Source organism: Bombus huntii, chromosome 6, assembly GCF_024542735.1.
Source record: "Bombus huntii isolate Logan2020A chromosome 6, iyBomHunt1.1, whole genome shotgun sequence".
NCBI classification, from domain to species: domain Eukaryota; kingdom Metazoa; phylum Arthropoda; class Insecta; order Hymenoptera; family Apidae; genus Bombus; species Bombus huntii.
The window spans coordinates 9,209,323-9,227,969 of NC_066243.1; the positions used below are offsets into that span (position 1 = coordinate 9,209,323).

At 31.4% G+C, this 18,647-nt stretch overlaps 3 protein-coding genes across 11 annotated transcripts; 1 reads left to right on the top strand and 2 right to left on the bottom strand.

The window, feature by feature from the left end:
* Window positions 1-7: 7 nt before the first annotated feature.
* Window positions 8-1,785, top strand: LOC126866349 (vascular endothelial growth factor A-A-like). The gene is made up of 2 exons (XM_050619814.1): window positions 8-1,346; window positions 1,438-1,785. Exons 1-2 carry the CDS (start codon window positions 1,279-1,281, stop codon window positions 1,772-1,774), a joined length of 405 nt encoding a protein of 134 aa, XP_050475771.1. The 5' UTR covers window positions 8-1,278; the 3' UTR covers window positions 1,775-1,785.
* LOC126866335 (dynein axonemal assembly factor 4-like) lies at window positions 1,492-4,180 on the bottom strand. Its single transcript, XM_050619795.1, has 8 exons — window positions 4,034-4,180; window positions 3,723-3,960; window positions 3,451-3,649; window positions 2,856-3,357; window positions 2,681-2,781; window positions 2,457-2,610; window positions 2,179-2,388; window positions 1,492-1,631 (listed from the first exon to the last, which is right to left on the bottom strand). Exons 1-7 carry the CDS (start codon window positions 4,154-4,156, stop codon window positions 2,182-2,184), a joined length of 1,524 nt encoding a protein of 507 aa, XP_050475752.1. The 5' UTR covers window positions 4,157-4,180; the 3' UTR covers window positions 1,492-1,631; window positions 2,179-2,181.
* Window positions 4,181-4,298: 118 nt separating this feature from the next.
* LOC126866323 (uncharacterized) lies at window positions 4,299-18,381 on the bottom strand. 9 transcript variants are annotated; one of them, XM_050619763.1, is made up of 21 exons: window positions 17,843-18,379; window positions 17,640-17,683; window positions 16,485-16,594; window positions 16,130-16,228; window positions 15,747-16,021; window positions 14,099-15,660; window positions 11,824-13,108; window positions 11,521-11,541; window positions 11,199-11,423; window positions 10,845-11,031; window positions 10,501-10,764; window positions 10,062-10,417; window positions 9,588-9,843; window positions 9,060-9,113; window positions 8,478-8,783; window positions 8,017-8,403; window positions 7,689-7,950; window positions 7,396-7,608; window positions 7,170-7,310; window positions 6,937-7,043; window positions 4,299-6,845 (listed from the first exon to the last, which is right to left on the bottom strand). In XM_050619763.1, exons 5-21 carry the CDS (start codon window positions 16,007-16,009, stop codon window positions 6,594-6,596), a joined length of 6,141 nt encoding a protein of 2,046 aa, XP_050475720.1. In that variant the 5' UTR covers window positions 16,010-16,021; window positions 16,130-16,228; window positions 16,485-16,594; window positions 17,640-17,683; window positions 17,843-18,379; the 3' UTR covers window positions 4,299-6,593. The 9 variants fall into 9 exon arrangements, with proteins under 9 accessions (XP_050475720.1, XP_050475719.1, XP_050475718.1 ...); XM_050619762.1 differs by having other exon boundaries at window positions 16,485-16,620; XM_050619761.1 differs by lacking the exon at window positions 16,485-16,594.
* Window positions 18,382-18,647: the final 266 nt, after the last annotated feature.

Sequence of the window (18,647 nt, forward strand, 5' to 3'; positions counted from 1 at the left end):
AAATCTAGTAAATAGATATCTTCAATGATCAAGGCTATCAACCGATACACCTACACACAAAATTCCATTAACGGTTCATAGATTCGTAACTTCGCATACCATTGAGTCAGTTCCATGAATAGCTGTTAACGGATATTCGTAACATGAGTTTCGATTTGTGCAACCGATAGTCACTCTCACCTTCCATATAAAAAATTTTCGGAAACAGATATATTATTCATTTCATAAATGGCAACATAAAAAATTATCTTTTACTATTTATACATCGTGTAAAAATGAAAAGAACGTCATGAGTAAATTTTGCAATCAGACACTTTGCAGACGATTGCAATGACTCACTGCAACCTGTCGCATCATATAACACTGGAGACCAGAGAGGGTCGAGATACTTCATGCCATGCCGCTATATTAAGCAGTTTCTTTAACTTAATTATACAGATCTGCTGACATCTAATCGTTCCTCTGAATAAAAATTAAAAATATAAATATTTATGTGAATTATTACTTCCGTAATAACGATTGAATATTAGATTTAAATTGTCTTTTTTTAATTTCTTAAATAGTTCATAAATCTTTTAATAGAGTAAGTCAGTGAAAATAAAGTCACTGAGACTTCCATAAGAATTATTTGAGAGCAAGAAGGATCGAACAAAATGCATCGATGCACGAAAAACAGTGCTTGGGATGCAACCGGTACCTACACGAAGAAGAAAATCAGAGGGTAGATGATAATTTGACTGATGACTGGTAGAAATTTGTCAGATTCAAAGTATGGAAAGGAAAGGGAAATACGATGAAAGGAGAAAATGAGAGAAAGAGGAGGCAATTGATGAAGAAAGGATGATTAGTCACGCGACGTAACATGGTCCCAGTTCGAACGGGAGGCAGGACCCACTAGTTGTAATTATAGTTATCTTTGCGATGTTCTCGGAACGCTTTGCTTCAAGTCCTCCTCGAGCTTACCGAGAAATGAGAGAGAGAGAGAGAGAGAGAGACGGTGCGAATTGCCGTAGGACGAGACAAAACAATACGGCCAAAGGTAGATCAACGAAGAAAGATGATGAGAAATCGGAAAAAGAGGGGAGGCAGAGGGCATCGGGCCGAGGATGAAAGTTACATATATATATAGCAGGAGAAAGAATTCAGATCACAGAAGAGTAGTCGCAGTTCTCGACCCGGACAATTGCGAGTGAAATCAATCAGGACGTGTTGATTTTCAATTAAAGTAGAATTCTTTTTCACCAAAATCCCATTTAATACTAAGAAAGAACTGAAAATATGAGAAGCTATATTTTACTGTTCATTTCTATCCATCTTGCCTTTGCTACAATTGGCAGACATCATAGGTAAATTATATTATATCTATATATAAACTCAAAGCTTATATTGGTCACATGGCTTTGACAGATCGATTAAAATAATGGACTTGATTTTCAGAGATAGCGGATTTCTGAATCACGTGCAACTAGTGCATGAATTTCGGTGTTCCATGCCACAACCGAGAGCTATACCAGTGGCAGAACTTCTAACTGTCGGCCCTAGCCCGGACGAAGTTTTTTATCCTGCCTCTACCGTTTTGACACGTTGCAAAGGAGCCGGATGTTGCCCGGATCCCAAACAGATTTGTGCACCTATCGAAACCAGAAACGTGAGTCTTGTTTTCATGGTGAAACACACGATTGACCAACAACGTGACAGGCATCACGAAGTGATACATGCTTTGGAACATACAAAATGTGGGTGTGTCCATAAAAGAATGATAAAATTTGATTGATTCATTCTATTGAAATTTTTTCTTAAAACAGCAATGAAAAATACTTATGCGTTGTTATAAGAATATTATAAGTAGTTACTTAGTTACTCGTTAAAAAATTGAAATATACCAAAATATTTATAATCGCGCGATTAAATAACATTACATAATTAATTTTAATATAGGATAAGTTCCTCGATTTAATCACTCTTCTGTTGACTGTGATATTTTTATAACATAATATAAAGCACTATATGTTTTTTTTATAACACATTAATAAATGTTTTTGAATAATATATTTTTTTCATATTTAATTCCTTCTCAAACACCTTTTGCTTTATGATGCTTCGTTCAAAAAATAATAAAAACGAATAACGTTCTACCAGCTTTTTCAATTAGTCAAATAATCTAGTTCACCTACTTACTTATTAGTCTTTTACGTCGAAGTATTGTTTCGCGGCCAACACGTCACGTTTTATACTTTCATTGTTTGGTGTCAACTCTAGAGCAGCTTCTAGTTCAGGAATACCATGCTGAGGCGCAGACAATTTACAGAGGGCTGCGCCTCGTCGAGCGTGACACCTGGCCCTCGACTCTCGATTGCTTTCGCATTTCGGTTCCATTAGTTCTAGTGCCTGAAAGATAAAATGAATGTTTCAATTTATTTTTACAAGTTGAACAAATTACAATTTCAACGACTTACTTTAGAACAGTCTTCTACACATCTACAATAATTCCCTAATGCATAATGTGCTGCTGATCTATTCACATAGAGAGATGCCATTTTATCACTAATCTTAATGCCACATGTGTAAGCACTTATGGCTGCCAGATAATTTCCAACTTTGAAGAAATCACTAAAAAATAATGATAAATAATTTGTTACAATATAATTAATATAAGGCTTTATCAAAGTATCAAACGTACTCTCCTTTATCTTTTAACCATTGCGGATCTCGTTCTTCCTGTCGAAGATCTTCCGCGTTAAAACCAATTTTGCGTCTTGCTTCTACTTGTTTTTGCAACCACTGTAATTCAGTCAATATTAATATGACTTTCTTCTATAGTAATTTTAATGGTCAGAAATATAAAAAAATAATACTTCTTGTTCTTCAATGTGAGAGCTTTCCCTAGCCGGTGTTGGGAACTTCCGTTCCGAAAATGTTACGTTAATTGTACCTGTTTTTCTTGGTAATGGTACTGATTTTGAAGGTTCTTCGAATATGTTATTTCTTTTCAAAATTTTACCTTGTATCGCAGCTTCTACAGCTTCTAATCCTGGTCTCCTTTTTTGCTGTTTCTCATAAACCTTACTTAAATCTTTTTTATTTGTCGCTTTTACTATATCCGAATCTGAATCAGAATCTTGAGAACAACTGGTGTTGTTTTTATTAATAAGAGAATCATCTCTCTTGTCTGATACCTCTATTTGAAGATTACTCTCTTGATTTATATTTACCGATTGTACTTCTATAACCTTCTGATTGTTGACAGCTTTAGATTTAAATTCTTTTATAGTGTTACTACCGTTAAATATTTCTTGCTCGGTCATCGGGCGAGATTTTAACACATTATCATTGTCTTTAAACCATTTTAGTGGCGGTCTTATAAAAATGATGTAAAAAGAGATTGTTAATTATATAAAATGAAGAACAAATTTATGATATAAGAAAAAGTATTTAAATTCTGGTACATACTTGTAAGCTTTTCTATTTTCTTGTATTTCTCCTTCAACATTAGAAAGAAATGGTAATTCAGCTTTCGATCTCCAGTCTTCAAATTCCTGCATAGCTTCTCTCCGGTGTGCGTCCCGTATCGCATCTATTTTATTCAGTGTAGCTGTATTGACACTGATTTGTTCTTTCACTGCTTCCTTTTGTAAATATTGACGCTTTTCTGAAGGAAGTTATGAATCGTTGGAAAATATATAAGTTATAAATTGTAACATTATTTACAATTCTCTACATACCACTCTTAAGTTTCATATTTTCTTCGGCCAGTTTTTGAGCATGTTCTAAAGCTTGAGTACGGCAATCTCGTTTAAAATCATTGTTAATATCTTGCACCTCGAGAGTAGGCCACTCCAAATTAGTGTTTGTTTTATGCAAAGCAACTATTGCTTCTTCTTCCGTCAAAGTACATTTACTTTCTTTTTCAACAACATTAGCCCAAAGAAATAATTCTAATATGAATGGTGGAAAGCTGATCTGTTATTGAATTAAATATCGTATGTTATTTATATACATTTAAAGATTTAACTTTAGGAATTAAACTCTATACCTTTACGTAATTATCTATTACGAATAAGTCAACTTTTTTTGGATGGCCTTTCAAAGGTACGTTCAATATAACAAATTCTGAAGTTTGACGCCAAGAGTAGTCTTTAATAACTATAGCTGGCATTTTCTTCTTCAACGCAATGTCCCATTACATGTAATTCTCGCTATCGAAGCGATGTAGATTATCGATCAAACATTTTGCGATATACAGCGCTTTATTTGTATACGAATAGTGGGTGGTGAATACGAATGAATATACCAACATGCAGGATTCTGTTTCTATATTTATGATTCATTTTCGTACATAAAAAATTTTATTCTAACAATAAGTACATATGTAATATATGTTACAAGTATCGAATATATTTTCAATACTTCATTTATCAGGTAAAAGGAACAAACTACGAAGGTATAGTACGAATTATTTTTAATTAAAACGTTTAAGAGTATTTGTTGACAATACTTTTCATAGACATTATTAAAAAGCTGCCATGTATGCAACTGACATTCTGTGTCTTTATCCATGGAACTATAATTTTCTCTCTCATGAGCAATACTTGAAAATCATCGAAAATGTATGAAAACATTAAGATATTATGTAGCTCTATAGAGGAGTACAAGTTTTGGTTCTACAATTACTTTTGGACAAATGACATTTCATTACGTCATACCTAAGCCATTGCTCGAAAATCAACTATAAAAACTTATTGTAAATCAGTCGGTTTTTATCAAACATCTGCTCCTACCAAATCACAATAGTTATTTAAAAACGAATTGCAGGACGTTCCAATTCATGAAAATTTTTAATTCATTAAACGCACTTATATCTCAAAACATATTAATGGTTACCCTGAGACGCAAGAATGTTATATGTGTTGATATTTTTAATGAGTTCCCACATTTCGTTGTACATAACGACAAAAGTAACAATAATTGCTTTTGAAATATTGTAATACATAATATTATTAGAAAATGGAGGACCTTTGATAAACGCTTAAGTTAGGAAATTAAAGACTATTTTTTATAAAGATATTATGACACTACGGTTATGCCTCTTACACGCCTTATATCATAATCACTTTTGTAGATTACAGTATTAGTGATCGTTCACTGCATAATATGTACAGTATATGTATCAATGCTAAATACTTTGTTCGTTTAATTGTTTTATGTAAAAGAAATTATTCTTTTTCAAAAGAAAAACATTGTACATTAAGAATGGTATAAAGGTGGAACAAAGTACTTAACACTGTACAAAACTTAATGCTATTATAAATAGGTATACGTACAATAAAGTACGTTTGTCTATATTGTACCCAAGCGAGTCCCGTAATCATTTGAACAAACATTTAGAATGAACTTTTGTTAGGATACTAGTTTAGTATTAACATATATTACTTAATACCTAATGTATCCGTACAACATTCACGCATATATAGGGACGTCGCCCAAAGTATAAGAGCTCTTGTGGTTTCTTTTTACTTATATATGTTGATAAAGGTAAAATTATAAAGTATCGCATATGTGGAATGTCTGAAGTATATAAAACGCTAAAGAAATTCATCACATAATTTCAGAATTAATAAGATGGACGTTGTGCGGATTTCTAGTGCATAATTCACAGATTAAATACAATAATACAAACGTTGTTACGATTAAAAGGAAGAAAAGTTTTAATACAAATATCAATATGCTAGCATGATAGAAATTCATTAACACTTCATTCGATTTGCTAATTTGAGAGAATTTGCTAATTATGTGAAATATAAACTGAGCAAATTTAGACGGAATAAATATAGATAAATGAAATTATTTTATGATTTGATCAATCTACAGTGGAATTTAACACAGTAACACATACTGTATTGGCAATTACAAATTCGTTGATATTTCATGATGTACATATAGTAAAGGACAGTCACTTCTCTTCTAACAATAGTTACACTCTAGGACTCTATTTTACTAATATTTATATTATTCATTATGAAAAGTTGTTACACAATTGATAGTAAAAATAAATACAGAAACGATATATTCTAGTAACATGAAACTTATGTTTCTCTACAAAACTATACTTACAATTATAAAAAAATGTTAGCTAATTAAATTTTTATTACAATTTATCTAAATGGCTTGAATTTTATACATACATATCGCATGCATACATCTGGCATAGTAGGCATGCTTTTACATTCATACACATTCTCTTCCTCGAAATATATTCATTGTTATTTTATAAATAATAGCTAGTACAAATACTATAAGAACAGCATGAATGTGAACCAACTTGTATATAAAGTTATAAATAAATGCAAAAATCTGAAGTTAAAAAATTTATAAATAATAAAATTTAAAAATTTCGGATATGAAGAAGTCCGATTGAGAACATTTAGAACTGTGTGTGTGTGACTGTTTATATGTACTAAAGAATTAATACAGACGGAAGAAGTGAAAATTACAATCACTGGAATATCGTACACAAAATTTGAATATGTCACCGACTTTTTGTGCAAAGTTATTGAATTTTATATGGGACATAAGTACATTAATGTACGCACAAACTATTTTTTTCGTGCAGCTTTTTCTGCTTTTCGTCGCATTCGTTCTATTTCTTTCCTCTCCTTGCGTTCCCGATCTGCTTGTGCTCTAAGTTCTTTCAATTTTCGTTTCAAATGGGATTTTTCATCTCCACAAATGCCAAAAGCTTTGAGGTCACGAGACTCAAGTCGTAGAAGGTTTCCACCATTAATTCCAGTTTCCAAAAAGCGCGGCGCATAACGTTCCAAACCAATTCCTGATAACCACTGACAAACCTAATACCATTTTTCAAATTACAAATCCAATATTTTGCAATAAATCTATAGTCTTTAGTAAAAATATTTCTTTAAATAGATATATACTTACTTGTTCTTTGGACCAATCGGTAACTGGTGCATTCTGCCAGAAGTGAGACTTCTTGTCACCTAAACCAAAGTCGCTTGGATGAGGAGGCAACCAAACTTCACTCGTATCTAGATCCATAATATTTACACACGGGAGGGGTAAAATTATGAAAAACAAAGTGTATAAAAGAAAAGAAGAAGGGATCAAGAATCAATCATTCACTGCTTGCATTGTGTTACGAATACCAAAAATACCTGTTTTAGACGGACTAGGGTCAACAGCAGGTGGGCTCACTGATCCACCAGAAGACAGACTAGAAGGTGAACTACCTGGATGATGCCAAGGTGTGGAACCACTACCAATTAAATTTGATGAAGGAATAGTGGCCTTTTTTACTGTATAGATAAACAAGTTATTATACAAAAAAGGAGCTACTATCTTTGAGATACTCTTTTTTAGGTATCTGATAAGATACATTACCTCTTTGATTAGCCTCGCTTACAGCTTGTCTTATTTCTTCCACTAAATGGTGAGTAACTAAAGCTGGATCGCTAGAATGTGGATTATTTAAGTCACTAAAATCCCCAGAACTTTCTCTTGATGAAGACATGTCATTTCCACCAAGTCGTCTCTCTCTTTCTGCTAAAACTTGTTTTAACTGTTCTGCAAATGATGCTGGTGGTCCGGTTAGATCTATGTATAAAGAATCGATAAGAATTGTATATTTAAAGTTTTACAAAGATTGCATATAAAGAGAATAACAGAAAAACTACTTTTTTGAGATTGTGGCCAACTTTGTTCTGTCATAGCTCTGACTTGTGAACTAATAGTGCTATGTTGTCGAATTGCTGTCGGATGTGTAGGTTCCACGTGTTTACTTTTTAATGAACTAATTGAAGAACTACTGGAATAGGAACTCAAATTTGATTGCTTTGATGTTAAGTCATTTGGCGATCTGCTGCTTGTGTCCTGAGAAAGTAATTTAGAAGATGAATCTTCATCAGTATTGTCACCTGATTCGTCCAAACCATAATCCTGAAATACAAAATGATTAAATAAACATTTCGTTCCTGGATTTAGTAATTGTGACTATATACTTACAGAACTGCTGTTGCTAAGGCCACCAGAACGTTTAGGAAGTTGTCGATTTGCAAGTCCTCCTCTACTGGCAAGTTCAGCTTTACTTTTCCCAGCAGAATTATCAAGAAGTCGATGTGCAGGTACTGCTCGATCTAACTCTTCTTTGACTGGCAATGGGAGCGGTAGTTTTCTTTCGACCGTCGCTGTTTTATCACCATCATCCGGACTACTCAAATCTGATGTTTCAGTATCTGAAAGTTGACAACTAGTTGATGAGGGAGGAGGAGGTAATTGACGGCGCGATAACTGTGGTGTAACAATCCTAGCCGTAGTTCCATCATAAGGCAATCTCACTGGTAATCCAAACCTTCTTTGTGTTTCTGTTAATTCTACTTCCAATGTGATTACCTATAATTATTTATAATTAATTTTTTGCTACATATATATTGTTTTCATTTTTTTTACGATAATTGATAACATACCCTATCTTTCAAACTTTTAACAAGAGCGTTATATTCCGTATCCTTCTCTTGCAGTAACTGTTGGTAAAATTCATCTCTAGCAGCAATATCTGTGCGTAATTCGCGAGCTGCTCTCCTGGCTCGGGCATATTTTTGTTGTAAAGCAGCATTTTGTGCTGTTGCCTGAGAAAGCATTTCTCGCGCCGCTATTAAATCCTGTCTAGCAGTACCCAAGGCTCTTTCAGATTCGTGAAGTCGTAAACCAGATTCACGCAATTTTGCTGCATATTCTTCACTGCCAGCTCCACTGTTTTCTAAGTCTACAAGCTATGAATAAAACATTTCAAGTAAATTTTTTTGCAAATATATATACAAAATACATGTATAGGTTAATATTCCTTTAGTAAACCGTTTTATAATCCTTTATGTTAATTATGACAGCAAATCAAAACATAGAAGCTATATGAAATGGTAAAAACTGAACAAACTCATAAAAAATACACACTAAGCTACACACAAATTGATAAGTATAAGCATGTAACATACAAGCAGAGTGCATCAACACACAAGAATGACATAAAATTATGTATCTTATGACATTACCTTAGCTTTGAGTTTTTCCACCTCTCCATCTGCTAATGCTAGTTTATACTGACTCTGCAAGCAGTGAACAACGAACACAGTGCATAAGCAACACCAAAATATATTCACGCTTATAAAACCTATGAGGAAGTGCTTATGGTGTATATAAGATAGCAATATAAACAACATATATACATATATGTACAACAGATTATAATGCACATGTTCATACAAATTTATATATTGCATTCTATACAGCAATATTTAGATAAAATTGATAAAAACAAACACAAAACTGAATATTTTGTGCAATAATAAAATAATACAAAATATAGTTTGATATAAAAATTATAAAATTTCTAATTTAAATTATCTTTTAAAGGTAATGAGACCATGGTATGTATTTCTCATTAACTATATGTTTGAAGAGAATATAAAAAAACTTATAGATGAAAGCTATTATAACTAAATTATTATACACATAAAATAATGCAAATTACATATATTTTATACTACGTATTTCTTTTTTTATTAACAAAAAAATAATACCTCTTGTAAAAGCAGTCTTAAACTGTCAACATCGTTTTGTGTTGTAGCAGATGTATGTGGTGGTATTGATGAACTGATGATAGGGGATCTACTCCGACCGGAAGAAGATAAATAATTTTCTATGGGACTTTGAGGAGGTTCCCCTTCTGAACATGATGACATGGCTGGAGAACCTGGTATTCCTCCCATTCCTCCGACAGAAATGTCTTCACTACCTCGTTGGCTATCGGGTGAAGTATCCGAAAAATTAAGTTTTCTGTAGAAATTTACTTATTTTAAAATCTCTTAGATAGCCTTATGAAGTTTTTAATTGTTTGAAAATTGATTTCCCTCAGAACTTCAAGAGGCTTCGAGCTGTCATTGAAGTGGCCGCAATTTTCGTCATAAACATTAGCGAGCAAGGATAAACCATCATTGGGAAATCATTTTTAAAGAATATAAAGATTTGTTGGTTGTAAATTAATTGATTGATACCTTGCAGAATTGGCTTGTTGTTCTCTTTCTTTATCTGCTTGGAGGCTTTGTCGAATTAACATAGCTACTTCCGAATTTGGATCACGTTCTCTGCCAATTACAAAACGTACAAGACCTGAAGTATTACGAAGGACACTAGCTGCATATGCTTGTGTTACTCCAACTAGAGATTTTCCGTCTACTTCAACGATTTGATCGTTTACTTGTATTCTGCCTTCTCGAGCAGCTGCGCCTTTCTCTGTGATTGTTTTGACAAATATACCTAATTTTTCTAGACCTGCATCTGCACCGACACCCATTCCAATAATACTTAAACCAAGACCTTCTGGTCCTTTCATAAGTTCCACTGGAAATACCTAAGAAATTTGTTGCTTGTGTTACATGTATATACAAAATAAAACATGCACCATCGTTCAATATTGATTTTAAACAGTATTACCTCCATTTTTTCAACTCGCTTCTCAAGTTCATACTCTGCACTGGCAGCAACAGGATCTACATCCTCGTTTCGTCGATCGTACTCATTTACTGAATGTGTTGAATAAACTCTCATTGGTTTCGTATCAAATGAAACTTTAGACATTTTTTTAATTGGTATATTTGTTGGATAATCATCTTTTTCGTCATCTGATTCTGGTATCCCTGCAACTTCCATCCAAAAATGACCATCCTCAAAATAGTGTACACCATTTTCCACCAATACCTAAATAAACATTATAATATTTAATTATGACTTATTCTTAAATTATATTTAATAAACATATGTTTTATCTATGATCTTACAACTTTGCCGGGTGTTGGTGGAACATATTCGTCTTGATGTTCCGTTTCTGTATCATCGTTAATTTCGTAAGTATCGTTTAAGCTATTAACGGAACCAAGTAAACCACTTTCACTACCTGTTACAGAACCCACTTGACTCTCCGTCAACGAGTCTATTGTTAAATCGCTGCGTGATCTATGGGACAAACTAAAAAGTCATAAAAATTTAGTATTTTTTAATGAAAAATCGTTGTAATTTTATACTAAATCATGTCACTGCGTGCTATTAATAAAAGTAACTAAAATCAATACATAGCATTAGCTGCAAAATAGTTTTATAAAACATAAAAAACATAAAAGACCAAACTGATTCACCTATAATCATTAGTGGTGCTATTTATAAGACTGGTATCAGGAGCAGACAAGACATCAGAAAGCCAATCTGGTGTATTATCTTGATCATCCCTTTCCCTCTCTTTGTCCATTTCTCTATTTTTATCAATAGAATTTTCTTCACTTACAACTTCAGCATGCGTAGTTGGTGATAATAATCTTGCTATCTCTTGAGCTTCCTCATCCGACAATAAAGCTGATCCTTGTCTAATTGAGTATTCATATGATTCACGATGCTTTTTTTATAATTTAATATCATGATCAATGAACTAAACATTTAACCAGACAATAATAATTAACTCACCTTATCTTTTTCTCTAGGATGCTGTGTTTTGTCCCAGAACATTATAAGTTTGTTTGAAGTCACATTCAAATAAACATGAATAGAAGAAAATATTAGAATTCAAAATAAGGAAATAAAAGTTATTAAGCTGTTTGCAAGTTGCTATGAAATTATTTGCCATATAACTAGAATTATCATAATGGTAAAATACAGAGACGTATTTAAAGAAATCTATATTGAAATTTTAGTGCATATAACTTTAAATACATTCATTATTATATACAATTTTGTGTATAGTTGTAATTATTTATTCAAGTAACTTACCGAGAACTTAGCAGGTTTTCTGCTTCATCAGCTGTCATAGTATCTGGTGTTACAGGAATTTGATTTGTAATAGCTTTAGAAAGATTTTCTGTAGCAGTATTAGAATCATTCTGTTCCATGACATGTTTCACATCCATTGCTGGTGTATGTTCCAGATTTGTAACAGTTTTAGTATCACTGGAATCACTGTCATCATGAACACTACTTTCAGATACAATATGTTCATTTAGTTGTTTCTTTTCTATATGTTGTGTTACAGTAGCAGGTGATACATTTTGAGGTATATTAATTTGTTGAACTGTACTCGTAGAAGTATTTTCTTGCAACCTCAACTTTGCCAGTTCAGCTTTTTGTTTCTCTTGTTCCCATGTTGTTTGTGGTTGATCTAATTGTTCTATACTTCTATTTAGAATATTGCTTATTGTTTGGGAATTGGATTTAGATGATGATACTGTATCTCCTGCTAATGTTATGAATTCTTTTTTATTATTCGTTTTTGACATCAATTTGGACGTATTTTCTGAATGTGCAGTATCATCTACTTCTGTTTCTTTGTTAATCGATTTTTCTGGTGAATTATCAGCACTCTGAACACTTGGAACTATTGAGCATTGATTTGTGTTTAAATAATCTTTTTCTATTTGATCTACTTTATTATCCGCTTCGACAAAACTTGACCGTTTTCCAGATACTTCTTCTTTATTTTTTGCTAGTTTTTCTCGTACAGAGATCTTAATTTGATCATTTTTGGCATTAGATACTGTTTTCTGACATATTGTTTCAGAAAATGTATGCCTTTCATTGGCAATATTTGATTTTGACTTATTATCTAAGACTACATTTTGATTTCCTTCTGTAATCGCTGAATTTATTCGTACATGATCTTGATTACTATCTTGAGATATCTTATTATGGCAACCTTTTGTTGAATCAGTTTTTATTAAAGCATTTTCTTCTACATTTGTGTTTACTTGTGGCTTAACTTCATCGTTTTGGGTAGAAACTTCTTGATTTTGTTGCATTCTTTTTACATATGGCGAAGGTATTGGTATATCCTTATGTTCTAAAGGTGGGTATTCTTGATCTGAACTAACAACGGATGGTGGACGTTGTCCCAAACCAGCAGCTTGAAGATCGACGCGTACATGAGATCGCCGAATAACTGTCGTAGTATCTGGTTCATTGAATTTTGAATTTTTTTCTAAACTATCCTTTTCAGCAATGGATTCTGTATATGCTGCAGGCTTTTCTTGTTCTTCATGTTGCAAATCATAACTGTTACGTCCTTAAATATCAAAATATCATTTATTGTTATTTATAATAAAAAAATTTACATGCTATGCGTAAATATATGTATATTATCAATTTATAAGAGAAGATGTGAAATACCTCGGCAATCAATGCAAAGTAGTCGTAGACACATGGTACTTGTATTTCTTTTATGTATAAAATAGTAAACAATTTATAGAATTGTAAAATCACATGCACAATAAAAACACTGTGGTTAACGTTTTTTTAAACTACAACCATAACTTTGAATGTTTTAAAATTTCTCATAACATATAATGTTTGATAAAAATGTGTTGGATATGATGGATAAAATGACACACATATTTTACATAAAGGATTCAGGAAATATTAAAAAAAAAGCAATTTTGTAATATAAAATTGAAATTACTATTTCTAAAAATTTTTCTAAAAAATATTTTTAAAAACACATTGCAAAAAATTTAACATATTACACAAAAGATAATTTATGAATCACTTATATACATCTTTATGAAAAGTGTAAATCCACTTTTCATAAAGCAACTACCATAAAAATTATATTAATTTTCAATACAGATTTTTTATAAGCACTGATAAACAAATTATTAAAATTTGTAAAGTACTTCTCTGAAATAAATGGTGTGAAGTAGAACCAGACAGAAGCAGAACAGAATACACAGATTTCTATAAATAATACTGTTGAACCAGTAGGAGGAACTAAGATCAAGAAGAGAAGGAGAGGGAAGAGAGGGAGAACTTCCTTCTGCACTGTTACTTTTTAGTATTTTGGCACATAGCCACAATAAAATTGCAAAATTTAGATATATTGTAAGATAATTATTTTATAGTAATTAATAAAATATAAAATTCACTTATTAAAATATAAAATTTAGTTAAATTTATGTTTGTACATATGTATATAATGTATTTCCTATTATATATGTTTGTATAGGTATGAATTGTGTTATTGTATACGTATGAATCGAATTATTCACATATACTATACCGGCTTGAAATTTTTCTGACATTTCCTTATCTGCCTTCTCTTCTTTACTATCCTTGGAAGGGGAGCTAGGGGAGCTCATACTAGAAGATGCACTATCCGTACCTCCAGAAGGTGGTCTCAATTCCGGATCTGGAGATTTTGACGACTCTATTTTCTTTTCTTCTGTCAGATTATCTTTCTTCCTCACAGTATTTATACATGGTCTGGCCCAGTCTGGTCGTGGATCAGGTCTTACAACTTCATTTTTGGCTTCTGTATCTTCCCTGACACATTTTAAATCAGTTGCTTTCTTTAAAATTTCATCGTTTTTGGCTAACCATTCATTTCTCCACTCAGAAGTTTTAGGTGGCGAACGTATAACGTTTGAAGGATAATTTAAATATTCAGGAGCATCAAGAAGGTCACTATCTTTCCTTGTTTTACTTTCCATTGACATACTAACAATATTTTCTATTGACATACTTCGTGTTGGACTAGACATATCAGAATTTCTTTCATAAGAGGAAATATGTGATTTTGTTTGTGAATAAATATCGATACTTGAACTTGCAAGAGTATTTTTAAGAGGTAATGCACAACTTTCAGAACTGTTTTTCGAATGATGCACTGAAGTATTTTTCGATGTATCTGCATTTCGTGAATGCAATTTAGCTGCAGTATTCTTTTGCACTACTGCATATTCTGGGATGAACGCATCTTGTGTTTTCTCTACTGTAGGATTTTTTGAAATTTCCCTTTGTTCTTGATTTCTTTGGAAATGTTTATTTTGTACATTTATATTCTTTTGTACAACTGCATATTCAGGTATAGTCGGTGAAGTATCAAAATATTTATTTATGGTAGCATATTCCGGACTACTAGGAATATCTGGTGGAGATATTGCAGCAATACTAGCTGGTCTCTCTTTCTTTGTATTTGAAGTAGAAGAGTTTCTTGTTGGTGGTAATGGTGGAGGTGGTGATATGGCTGACGATCTAACAGAACAAAAGCTTGCAGATCTTGTAGCTGGATTAGCAGAAATATCTGATGATCTTTTTGACTCACTATCAGTACTTGCAGCATTTTGTACATGTCCTACAGAAGTAGCTTCAACATTCACTTTATTTGCACTCTGATTTAAAGAACTTTGAACCAAAGATCTATTTGGGTCTGAATTATATCTACTTGGTCTTGTTTTTGAAAAGTGACTAGTCCAATTTTTTTGTTTTTCAATTAATTCTTTTGAGTTTAATCTCCTCTCTGGTTTTTCTGGTTTCTCTGGCCGATCATCCAAACGATTTTCTTTGCCATAATTTTTTTCAAATTTTCCAAAGCCTGCTCGTGATTTATGTTTATCTGGTATATTATCCAAACCATGATTATGACCATTTTCAAAATGTCTTTCAGCATTCAAAGCTGGTACACTTGCACTCCAATTGCTCAAATGATCTCTGGTTCCTGGAGGTGATGGTGATCTAGGACGTGGTGATCGAGCTGGAGATGTACAACCTGAACCAGAATTTGCAGAGCTAGAACGTGATCTCAAACCATGTAAGTTACTAGGTTTTGTAATCCTGTCCACCCTACACAGAAGATATACTCTAAAGATAACTGAATAGCATATTATATATTTTATACATTTATTTCCTATTTGCTATTATACACTTACGGTTTATTTGGTTTATTCTCCTCCCCAAGTTTTTCAAAAAGTGCACGTGCATTATTAAAACGGGCTACATGACTCTCGGTCCTAACAACTGTAACTTGTGTAGGAGATTCTTTTAAAGGCACAGCTGGTTCCTTGAAACCATCTGATAGAATATTATTTGTTCTATGGCTTAGATTATCCAATTGTGGTTTTGATTGAAAGATATTTGCAATGGCTGAAACCTTTGAGCCACCAACTCGTTTCTTTTCTTCCACTGTTGCCATGATGTATTTCTCCTAACAGAAAAGTGATGTAAAATATTGTGTAATGCACATAGCACTTATGAACTCTATAAAACTAATAAGTTTTTAAAAAAATATATATACATTATATGTTATTATTACCTGCACTTCTTGTATATAAAAGTGATGAATTTTACAATTTGATGTATTTCAGCCCATTGTCATTCATATATTTTTTGTATTTACCATGTTTTTAATGATCTGAAAAGAAAGATATTATACTAATAGGTGTGACATGAAAGTAATTGATTGTACATGATTTAACTCATGAATAAATTTGATACATTATATTTATTTATAAAATTGTCTTGTATCTACATCTGAATTTTAATGTTTCATAAATGTTTATGCAGGTCATTGATTTATCAACTCTCAAGACATGTCTTTGAAGTGCAAAACATATTCTTTGGTAACATTAGTGGAACATTTTATTATGTTACATATTAGATATATTTACTGTGATTGTCTGAAATGATTTAAGTTAGACTTAAATGGAAGGCATAGCATAAAGAGGTGGGGTCTTGTCTGGGCTTCACCCTCCTCCTATTGCCATAGCACACCATGCTCCTGCAATCAATACTTGAATCCTTTCTCTGTAGTTGAAGTATGAAAAGTGGAAGCATGCACATGTTATATTCTTATATTATGTACAGTGCATATAATGTATACATCTTTGTAATAATAGGTTAAAGTTAAATGTAGCTTAAAATAAATAATAAAGCTACTGTAGCAAACTTTTTTTCATTTATATAATCTTTTCTATAATATTTTATGTACAATATTTAAAAAAATTATCTTTACTATTTATTCTTCCAATATTTGCTTAATTAAATATAAGTAAATTCAATAAAAAAATTATGATCCAACTGTAATAAATTAATCACAAAATATATAGTATCATTAACTATTAATCAAAAGATATTTATAAAAAATTATATGGTAGTGTTTATTTATTCTCTATCATCTTTTTTATAATATGAATCTGTTATACCTAAACAATTATGTTACATATATTAAAAAAAATAAAAATAATATAATATTTTATAATTAAAAGAGTTTGCTAATATTATTAAAAGTTATATTGATTCATATTTATGATTCATATTTATCAGATAATACAAACATCTATTAATAATAATATAAAATGTTACTCTGAATGAATTATAGAAACAGAAGCAAATTTGCAAATTTTAATTCAATAATTAAGTTAACAAAATTTGTATACTAGCTTTCTTTAAGTATGAGATTTTTTGTATGAGTTTTTATTAAATGTTTTAACATTAATGAATTTGCTTGAATTTTTGCTGAATTCCTCACTTTCCATTTACATACCTAAATAAAGAAAATAAAAATATTTGTGTCATATCATAAATTTTTCAATAATAATTATTACAACAACGTATTCACCTTAAGCTTGAAAATAAACACAGATAGATAAGCGGAACTTTAAATAATATTAAAAAAAAAATAAATATAAGTTTAAGAGAGAAAAGGAGTTACTCATAATAATTCTGCATGTGTAAAATTTAAAATGCATCTATGGATGTTACAAAATGTGAATAATTCATTATGAGTAATCAAACAATATTTACAAAAATTCAAGTAAACGTACGTTGTATTTCGCCATTATAAGCTGCCAGACCAGCGAATTTGAGCCTTGTAAAAAATTTACAATAGTAGTTATCATTGAAAAATTCTTTTAACACACAATTTTTTTAATAACTTTCAATTTATAACAAAGTAATATACTCGCAATCAAATCGAATTACTTTTAAATAAAGTATGACAAATTGTTTATAGAAAGTATAAACTAACCAGAGGTGTCACCATGTGCACGAAACCATTTTCCTTTATAAGATGTATTTTCAGTGTTTTCTATCTTCTTTTTTCTAGTGGCACGGCTTTTTTCTCACATGTGCAAACACGATCGTAAGAATATTGTTTTATCAAATTCTAGGTAAATATGATAAGACTTAACTGTCGACTTTGTCAAGATTGCTTATATCCGTGACAGACGCTTATTCCCAAAAATTTTTTTATTCTCTCATATACAATAATACTTGCACAATAATGATAAACGCGTGAACCGATGTATTACTTTTAATTCTAGTTCCTAAATAGCCACTACTTATTTCTGGCAATGAATTATGATTAATTTTACATCACGAAACACTTTCACAACCGGCTGTAATCTACCCGTGTCAACAACCCGTGAAAAATGATCCAAGATGGTCGTTATCTCTTTTTAAAGATGGCGACCATGGATGATGCTAGGGATTTTAATTCTAACAAATTTTATGTGGAAAAAGATGTTTTATCCCCTTTCTATGTGTTTTTACATTTTATATTTAAATACATCTTGATTTAAATAAAAAATTTAAATCAATGATCTTCAATAAATCAGTAAGATAAATCCTATCCTATAATGATAAGAAAATATATATAGTTTCGCATGTATTTAAGAAACTTTATCGTCGGCCAAAATTCTATTATTTTCTGTATTTAAGGAAGATAGTTTTTTCTATAGAAAATATGTAAGTTTGTAAATAATTTTCAAAATAAAATGGAAATAATAAAATAAAATTTCCTAAAATTCATGATAAATGTTCGGCTTGGATTT

What these genes read in the sequence shown, in the direction of transcription:
- LOC126866349 (XM_050619814.1), top strand. Translation starts at nt 1,279, where the DNA reads ATGAGAAGCTATATTTTACTGTTCATTTCTATCCATCTTGCCTTTGCT. An exon ending in ACAATTGGCAGACATCATAG is followed by an intron (nt 1,347 to 1,437) that starts GTAAATTATATT and finishes CTTGATTTTCAG; the next exon opens with AGATAGCGGATTTCTGAATC.
- LOC126866335 (XM_050619795.1), bottom strand. Translation starts at nt 4,156, where the DNA reads ATGCCAGCTATAGTTATTAAAGACTACTCTTGGCGTCAAACTTCAGAA. An exon ending in AAATATGAAACTTAAGAGTG is followed by an intron (nt 3,650 to 3,722) that starts GTATGTAGAGAA and finishes AACTTCCTTCAG; the next exon opens with AAAAGCGTCAATATTTACAA. An exon ending in CTCACATTGAAGAACAAGAA is followed by an intron (nt 2,782 to 2,855) that starts GTATTATTTTTT and finishes ACTGAATTACAG; the next exon opens with TGGTTGCAAAAACAAGTAGA.
- LOC126866323 (XM_050619760.1), bottom strand. Translation starts at nt 16,009, where the DNA reads ATGGCAACAGTGGAAGAAAAGAAACGAGTTGGTGGCTCAAAGGTTTCA. An exon ending in AGCGAGTTGAAAAAATGGAG is followed by an intron (nt 10,418 to 10,500) that starts GTAATACTGTTT and finishes CAAATTTCTTAG; the next exon opens with GTATTTCCAGTGGAACTTAT. An exon ending in TTAAAAGTTTGAAAGATAGG is followed by an intron (nt 8,404 to 8,477) that starts GTATGTTATCAA and finishes AAATAATTATAG; the next exon opens with GTAATCACATTGGAAGTAGA.